At 35.2% G+C, this 8,781-nt stretch overlaps 2 protein-coding genes, 2 long non-coding RNA genes and 1 pseudogene across 4 annotated transcripts; 3 read left to right on the top strand and 2 right to left on the bottom strand.

The window, feature by feature from the left end:
- The first annotated feature begins 116 nt into the window (after nt 1-116).
- Nucleotides 117-986, top strand: LOC9298689 (serine/threonine-protein kinase fray2). The gene is made up of 4 exons (XM_021015805.1): nt 117-209; nt 289-317; nt 405-638; nt 728-986. Exons 1-4 carry the CDS (start codon nt 177-179, stop codon nt 744-746), a joined length of 315 nt encoding a protein of 104 aa, XP_020871464.1. The 5' UTR covers nt 117-176; the 3' UTR covers nt 747-986.
- Nucleotides 987-1,182: 196 nt separating this feature from the next.
- On the bottom strand, nt 1,183-1,743 carry LOC9298686. The gene has a single exon (XM_021015817.1). The coding sequence runs from the start codon at nt 1,570-1,572 to the stop codon at nt 1,360-1,362; it is 213 nt and encodes a 70-aa protein (XP_020871476.1). The 5' UTR covers nt 1,573-1,743; the 3' UTR covers nt 1,183-1,359.
- Nucleotides 1,744-2,769: 1,026 nt separating this feature from the next.
- Nucleotides 2,770-5,139, top strand: LOC110225810 (annotated as a pseudogene).
- LOC110225815 lies at nt 3,583-4,083 on the top strand. The gene is made up of 2 exons (XR_002329951.1): nt 3,583-3,914; nt 4,031-4,083. It is a non-coding gene; the product is annotated as an uncharacterized LOC110225815 (long non-coding RNA).
- A 95-nt stretch (nt 5,140-5,234) lies between the features above and the next one.
- Nucleotides 5,235-5,726, bottom strand: LOC110225818. The gene is made up of 2 exons (XR_002329952.1): nt 5,696-5,726; nt 5,235-5,596 (listed from the first exon to the last, which is right to left on the bottom strand). It is a non-coding gene; the product is annotated as an uncharacterized LOC110225818 (long non-coding RNA).
- Between the last annotated feature and the right edge of the window lie 3,055 nt (nt 5,727-8,781).

Raw genomic sequence — 8,781 nt, forward strand, 5'->3', positions numbered from 1 at the left:
ATTGTGCTTGAAGGATCATACTAGTAGAGATAACTAATGGAGTTTTAACCTTGTGCTGTTTTAATATGCTATCGTCAAATGATTTAGCATTTTGGCTATGCTAATTGGATCTTTTGTGATGCTATAGTGAGCGCCGTTTAGCTGATCATTTTGGTGGGAAGCTTCATTTAGGATACATGCTAGTCCGGGACAAATTAACTGAGCTTCTGGTAATCTAATAACATAATCTACTTTTTGTGATGATGGATGAAAACTGTCTGTTCTTATATTTCTCTTCGTTTGCTTCAGGATGAGAAGGCCAATTTACGCAATGAAAGGTTAGGTTTTAGTTCTAGCTTTTATTTTCTTTGTATTTTTACGGTTTTGGATCTTTGAAACTGACTTCATAGTGAAAACTTACTTAGATCTAAGGAACGGAACAGTAAGGAGAGGGAATCAAGTAAAGACCGAGAGAAAGAGCGAGGATCTAGTCATGAACGTCGAAGAGATTATGATCGCAGGAGTAGAGATCGAGATAGGCACCATGACCGTGATCGTGAACAAGACAAGGACTATGATCGGTCAAACTCAAGAAGCAGACGTAGGTCACGCTCACGGTCCAGGTCCAGAGACAGACCTAGGGACTATGATCGCCACAGGTATAAAACCAGAGTCGTGGTTGGGTTTTTTTATCCTTGATAACTCTTTATCTCTCTTACAAATGGTTATGTCAAAATTCTCTTTGCAGGCGTCACAACCGATACTAGATCGGTCTTGCTGTCTAACAGGGTTTACAAGTTACAAATGGTTTTAGGATCCATCACCGAAACTTTTTTTGTCTACATGTATGTTGCTAAAGTTTGGTAGATGAGCTTTGAGAAAAATTTCACATCTTTTTCTTTTACCACCAACTAAAGACTTGAAAGAAGCATGAAAATGTTTTTATATAAACAGTTAGCTCTCTCATCTGAGAAGCGTGTATTACATACAACAACACTATTATTGAACGAAACAACCACGCGAATGCCCATTTACCTAGATTACAATCGTGGAAGTGATTGCAAATTAGTATATAATTTTGGAGTTATTTTCTTACTTCTAAAGGAATTTTAAATTTGTTACGCTTAAACTAGACCAATTATTTCAGTTAAAGTTTAATCTTTTTGTCTCGATTACGAAAAAGGAAGGACCTTTGATAACGACTTTTTAAAATTGAAAGCCGAGATTTATTAACTTTTTCACGTACATTACTTGAGTAATCAAAGCATGTTCGTAGAGGAAAACACAAAAGAAAGAAAGATGAGATAAGATACAATATAACTTAGAAACATATAGCAAATTACTCAAAAGTCATAAAGTGAGGTCATGAATTCATCATAATCATATGGGAATGGAACGAGAGACTTTGGGATAAACATGGGTGGCTGGATGACCCATAATGCGGCGACCCTTTGCGTGTTTAAAGATATAAACCAATGCTGGCCATTCCACTATTCCGGCTGCTACAAATGCCACAAGCCCTAACGTCGGTCCTACCACTTTGCATCTACATGGGTTTCCGCCTGTTCCGCATTGCACGCATATCGGAATCATCGTTGGTTAAAAAAACTGATCAAACCGATGAAATGTTTGTTGATGTTATAGGGATATGATGTATGGAATATGAGTAGCACAAGAAGTGGAAGATTATGGAGAGTTGGATTGTGATGTTTATATAGAGACTCAAGCGAATCATTTCACCCTCTTTTTAAATTCTTCTTCTTGTTTTTTTGATCTTAAAGACGTAGGGTCGGTCCATATTTATTCTTATCTTTCACTTTAACACGTGTTGTGTTCGAGAGAGTACACATGTGGTTTAAGGTGTATACGTGTTGCTCCCGAAAATCTTCAAAACAAATTAAAACTCTTTTTTTAGGTTCTTCACCAGAAACGAGATGGGCCTAAAACAGGCCGGATTCAAAATCAACCAGGCCAGTCCATCACTAATGGTAACCAAAACATTTGACCTTATCAATTGAAGACTTATTCAAAAGAAGAACCTTACCATTTGCATTGTAATGTGTATGATCTGGTCTCTACCAAATGCATATAGGTGATGTAGGGATATGACACTGCATATACTTTACATGCACATTCATGTCGTTGTTTATATATATGCATTATAAGTGTTATTTTCCAAGTCTTGAAATCAAAAGACATTTCCCATTAATCATAAATCATGATCATGATGAAACTTAAACCTCTGGTTATAGTGTTTTTCTCCATGTTCCTCGTGTTACACTATCTCACTAATCAAGCCAATTCCGATTCTTCCCTAGAACATACCGGAATTACAACTCCGTTGCCGCCACCGCCACCAAGAAAGACTTACTGCAGTAGGTCATCTTCATCTCCACCTCCGCCTAAATACATGTATGTGACCGGTGTGCCTGGGGAACTCTACCGGACCGAGCCAGACGACCAATGGGGATATTATTCTAGTGTAAACCGGAATCTGGTTAAGTGTCTCATGGTTATTGTAATTGTGGGGTTTGGAGTTATAAATCTGTGAAAACTAACAGCTATTGTTTGTGTAAGCAATTTTATGGGTAGCTCTAAAATACTGTGTTTGCATCGTAATATGTATGTTGGAATTGTTTTATATAATAATAATTGTCTAACCCGTTGAAAATCGTTCTTTAAACCAAAAACAGAAATTAATCATTTTGCTAAACCTTAAAATAAAATGTTAAATTTCCGGTTTTTAGTAAAGCATGAAATTAGCAACGACTTCAAAAAAATTTCACAAACTCAGTCATCCATTTAGACCAACCCCAAAGCCGAATTTACGTCTTTGTGTTTGCGACTTTGCCTACAATGAACACAATGGGCTGTGAGTTGAGGCCCAGTAGGAATATCTCAACCGGAGTTGAGCCCAAACTAGTTCGTTCACAAAAAGAGAACAGTGAGAGATTCCAATGGAAACTGACAAAAGATTGTCTCTCGCCGGAAAAACAAAACAGCTCGGTGGGACTCGTGGAATCGGGTTTGTCTCTCCTCTCTTTTTCAATTCGTTCCATTATTAACTCACCACTGACAAAAACTCTTTGCCACTGTCAAGTTTTCTCCGGCTAAGTTCTGCAAAATAAAAAAAAAGATCAATCTCGAATTCCCTAATTTCTTAGAATGATTTGCTTTCGTCACCTAATAATGGCGATAACAAAGTAAAGACGCTGTCTTTTTTCTTTCTTTTTTTTTTTTTTTTATAACAAATCAATAAAAAAACATAAGTCACGGTTACAATTGATTATTCGGTTAGGTTTATGTGGTAGTGAAATTAGGATTCGGTTTACACTGGTTAAGAGAAGAAAACAAAATAATATTCACGCGATGGAAATTTTGGAGACAAGTGCGTTGATTCAAATAGGCATGATTTCTAAAGGTGTACCCCTTCAGGAATTGCTCTCACTCGCGCAACGCGCACTTGGTGCGAGTGGTTTCGAAATAGAGTCTTCTGATTGGCTGAAAAACTCTAAAAAAAGTGAAATAGTATACATGTTGCTAGCTCCTCTCTTATGTTATTATTTATTTTTTCGTCTTCTTCTCTCAATGTGATGAAAGTTGTTGTTTTTTTTAAGATACAATTGATTCTATTGGAGGTTTTGGGTTATTTTGAAATCCATTCATGTGACCAAAAAAAAAATATAAATTGTTGATGAGGATCCATCCACAAAAACCACTTGGAAGATTTTGTCTACTGCCATTATCACATTCATGTGAAACCATGATTATATGATTGCAAGTTTTCACTTTTTAAACCATGATTATATATCTACTGCCATTATCCATGTTTCTGTAATCTTGTGCAGATGAGCTTCTCTTATGAGTTGTTGTTTGTGAAATTTTATTGTGATAGTAGAATTACAGCCTTTTGGCCTTGTGAACTTAGGGAAGAGGTACGTATTTATCTTCAACGTTTCTTGCTTTTGACATGATGATCTATTGTGCTAATGTATTTGTGTTTGTCACTTATTATTACTTTTGTTCTTGTTATGCAAATGCTCTCCTTCAGTGCTCTCGGTCACTTATATCATACCTTATTAGGGGATTACACTCTAAAACATGTATTTTACTGCTCTTATTGAAACTATGTGGAATCTTATTTTGATAGTTGGATTTTCAGGTAGAAAGAAGAGTTGGTGATTTGTTTGTGAGTTTGAACACTTAATTTAAAGGCAAGGGGAGGAGAATCTCCTCTTTCACCTATCAAGATCATCATGTCAAACTCTAATGGGTTATTTCTTGTTTGTGGCAGTTTTCCTCGGTTCACTATATGTGGTGTCAGTGCCGTCATCTTGCTTGGCAGTTTGATTACTCTTGGCTACATCAACGAGGATGAAGAAAGGCACAACTTTGGACACAGAGGAGGTAAGGCCTGAAGCTTATTTAAGCCTTTTTTTGCCTATTCATACAGCACAAAAATGAAAAAACTTAATTGAATATAAAATTCTGCAAGCCATCAATTGGTTGGTCTCACTTTCTTTAAAAACGCTGCTTACATAAGAGTTTCTATTCATTTGCTGAGTTGGTTATCATCTGGTTAGGACGGAAATTTTGAGGTTTTGGCAAAAACCATAAACTTGGATTTATACTTGAGCAGCGTTTCCTAACTGGCATTCTATATATGATTCTATTTCAGGGTTTCTCTGCCCATTCGTCCCATACCTTCCAGTTCTTTGCATATTGATCAACACCTACTTGATCATCAACATTGGGTGAGTTAGTCTGATGGACCCATGTATGATACCAGTATATTGGGATGTTTCTAAACCCTAGCTGGTAATTTGTAATGGCAGAGCTGGGACATGGATCAGGGTCTTGATATGGCTACTTATTGGAAGCATGATCTATCTCTTCTATGGCCGATCTCACAGCTTACTGAACAATGCGGTTTACACGACTTGTACCAGAAAAACAACAGATCATCTTGCTTAATATTGGTGGTTCAAAGCAGCAGCTGAAGGGACTGGAGCTCAAGCTTTGTTGTTGCTGAAGTAGCATCTAAAGAGAATTAAACACAGGAAGAGTAAACACAGGCCAATACATAACAACAACATTTCATGTACATTGATGATAGTCATTTAAAATGTATATCTCTTAAATGCCAATTTCAATTTTGTTCTTCGTTCTCCATTTCCGGTTACACAGTTTGCCAATATTGGCTAAATGGTCTTAGAATTGCCAAGTCCATTTAATAACTCCAAACATAACAACAATTGGGAAACTTTTGACTATCTCTGCAGATAAAGAGTGCAAAATGCAGACATACACATTTAAAAGTTGAACAGAAATCATCTAAATATGATTTAGTCAATAACAAGTAACCACCACAACATCATGTTAGGTAACAATAGCAGTTTAAGGTAACAATAGCAGTTTAAGGTACTCGAGCTCAAGGCTTTGTTGTTGCTTGTAAAGGGACTATGTCGTCCTCCTGCTTTCTTGTTGTGATCTCAGAACCAGGGTGCTTAACTCTGGACACAGAGAGCAGAGCATTGGTAGGTTGATTATGTCAACGTGTGTTGTTGTATCAGTCAAGTCCTCAGAATCTGGCTTCTGCTCCACAAACCAAGATTGCCTGTAGCAACCACCACAACATCATGTTAGGGGCATACATTGTTTTGTATACAAAGAGACCATTTAGAATAAACGTAGGAATGGAGTTGGAATTCTTCACCTTATTAGGTTGATCATCATCATTCATGTTCGTTCTCTCTTACCTTTTTGATATATAAATTTTGTGAGCAAAAAAGATAATTCTTTTTTTTTTTTTTTTTTTTTTTTTTAAGATAATTCTTTAAACGTTATACATCAAAAAACCAAAGTCATCGGAAAAAAGGAAACAACATTAAGAATTTCCTTTTTTGTGGTGATGAATTTCCTTTTTTCTTCTTGAAACTAAAGTAAGACGTGAGTTCAATCGAGTCCATCATCTCAATTTCGTCTCCCACATCTGCCCATCGAAGATGATTTCAGAACCAAATTTCACCGGCGGAGAAGGAAAGCGAGGAGCACCTAAGAAGGTTTTTGATTAGAGGACTATAACATGAGGAACAAAGAAGACTGAAGACGATCAACTTTTGAGAGTGAAAACCAATTAAACAATCCAAGTACGGCAGAGATGAGAGTGAAGGTATTAGGGAATATTACAAAATCTACCACATTTCAACAAGTGGCATTCAAAATCTACCACAATCTCAAAAAGCTTTCAAAATCTACCATATTTCAATAGCACATGTGGAATGATAGACCAAAATACCCCTGATTGGGACAGAGTCTGTGTCAGAGACAGACTTGGGACAGAGTCTGTGTCAGAGACAAGACAGTTTCGTTTGGTGCTTCCAAAGAAGGAGCAGGTCTGCAATAAATGCTCCACGGTTATTTAAATAATATATTATATCAGAGACAAATTTAGATTGAATGGGTGATATAATTAGATCATGGACAAATTCAGATTGAATGGGTGATATAATTAGTTCGAGGACAAGTTCAGATCGAATGGGTAATAGAATTAGATCGGGGACAAGTTCATATCGAATGAATAATAGAATTAGATAGGGGACAAGTTCATTTCGAATGAGTACAAGTTCAGATCGAATGGGTAATAGAATTAGATCGGAGACAAGTTCATATCGAATGAGTAATAGAATTAGATCACGCTCAAGATTGAATGGGTGATATAATTAGATGAGTACAAGTTCAGATCGAATGGGTAATATAATTAGATCGGGGACAAGTTCATATCGAATGAGTAATAGAATTAGATCGGGGACAAGTTCATATCGAATGAGTAATATAATTAGATCGGAGACAAGTTCAGATAGAATGGGTAATAGAATTAGATCGGGGACAAGTCAAAACGAATGAGTAATATAATTAGATCAAAAATTGAGCGTGATGATGTTTATCATCCAATTCTCTTGACTGTCCATCGTCAGATGGTGTAGTTTTGTCCGCCAGAGATCTGGATTTACTCGGGGACAACTGGATTTTTTTGTTATTTTGCAATAGAAGAAAAAAAATTCAATAATCTGGGTAGGTGAAGACAATAATGCTCAACTAATGAGAACAAATCTAAATAAAATTCGAAACCCTTAAATAAGAACAATTGGTGGACAAGATGTGGGATTCATGATAATAGAGCAAGATGATAAAATCGGGGACAAGATCTGGAGACAAAAACGAAAGCGTTTATTATGAGACAAGATCTGAAGAAGAAAGAGAAAGGGAAAGTGAGAGAGAGACGAAAGTGTCCGCCAGAGATCTGGATTTACTCGGGGACAACTGGATTTTTTTGTTATTTTGCAAATAGAAGGAAAAAAAATTCAATAATCCGGGTAGGTGAAGACAATAATGCTTAACTAATTTGTGGACCAAAATAGATGGTGAAAAATCTAAATAAAATTTGAAATCTTTAAATGAGAACAATTGGTGGACAAGATGTGGGATTCATGATAAGAGCAAGATGATGAAAGATGATGAAATCGGGGACAAGATCTAGACGCAACAGAGAATTTCCAGTTGGGGACAAGATCTGGAGACAAAAACGAAAGCGTTTATTATGAGACAAGATCTGAAGAAGAAAGAGACAGGAAAAAGGAAAGTGAGAGAGAGACGAAAACGTTTCGTTTTCTCTCAAGGGAATAATAATCTGGGGTTAAAGCGCACAGATTTCGAGAGAGGAGAGATTAATAGGGAAGGGAAAAAGTGCAGGTTGTCAAGTCGTGAAAACTGCCATCAACTGTGAGGGCAAAATTGTCAATCTACAACAAAATGTGGTATGAGTTGAAAGATGGAGAGGAATGTGGTAGATTTTGAAAAAAATTAGGAAAATGTGGTAGATTTTGTAGTTTTTCCAAGGTATTACTTTCTACATTCTTTTTTCTTTTTTTTAATCTTTTCTTTATAAATTATTTTAAATAAAACTAAAAGGAATTAGTTTAAAACTTTCACTAAAACATTTAACTAAACAAAACTATTTAAGACTTAAAAAAATTTAAAAAAAAATTAAAACTTAAACTTTAAGAAAATAATATTTTAAACTAAAAACCATGTTAATTTCACTATTACTTTTTAAAAACTAGTTTAAGTGTTAAATTTTAAAAACGTCGAAACCTAACCGCGCCTAGGCATCCTGTCCTTGTTTGGTCTGTAAGCTTTGGTGTTCGAAGTTCGGCAATGTTTTCACGTAATATAGATTTAACACTTAAACTCATTTTTAAAAAATAATAGTGATTTTGACTAAAATTTTTAAAAACTTTAACACATAACTTTAAGAACATAATTAATATTTTTTAACTTAAACCATATTAATTTTACTATTACTTTTTTAAAATTAGTTTAAGTGTTAAGTCTTAAAAACGTCGAAAACCAACCGCGCCTAGGCATCCTGTCCTTAGTTGGTTCGTAAGCTTTGGTGTTCGAAGTTCGGCATGTTTTCACGTAATATAGATTTAACACTTAAACTCATTTTTGAAAATTAATAATGATTTTCACTAAGTTAAATTTAAAGAAAATAATTAATATTTTTTTAACTAAAACCATGTTAGTTTCACTATTATTTTAAAAAAATTAGTTTAATTGTTAAAATTTTAAAAGGTTGAAAACTAACTGCGCCTAGACATCATGTGCTTAGCTGGTCCGTAAATTTTGGTGTTCGAAGTTCGGCATGTTTTCACGTAATATAGATTTAACACTTAAACTTTAAGAAAATATTGTTTTAACTAAAACCATGTAAATTTTACTAAAACTTTAATTTTTAAA

The sequence above is a fragment of the Arabidopsis lyrata genome (assembly GCF_000004255.2).
Source record: "Arabidopsis lyrata subsp. lyrata unplaced genomic scaffold ARALYscaffold_288, whole genome shotgun sequence".
In the NCBI taxonomy this organism is placed as follows: domain Eukaryota; kingdom Viridiplantae; phylum Streptophyta; class Magnoliopsida; order Brassicales; family Brassicaceae; genus Arabidopsis; species Arabidopsis lyrata.

Bases quoted from the DNA above. Each gene is read 5' to 3' on its own strand.
- LOC9298689 (XM_021015805.1), top strand. From the start codon at position 177: ATGCTAGTCCGGGACAAATTAACTGAGCTTCTG. The intron at 210-288 runs GTAATCTAATAA...CGTTTGCTTCAG, and splicing joins ACAAATTAACTGAGCTTCTG to GATGAGAAGGCCAATTTACG. The intron at 318-404 runs GTTAGGTTTTAG...AAACTTACTTAG, and splicing joins GCCAATTTACGCAATGAAAG to ATCTAAGGAACGGAACAGTA.
- LOC9298686 (XM_021015817.1), bottom strand. From the start codon at position 1,572: ATGATTCCGATATGCGTGCAATGCGGAACAGGCGGAAACCCATGTAGA.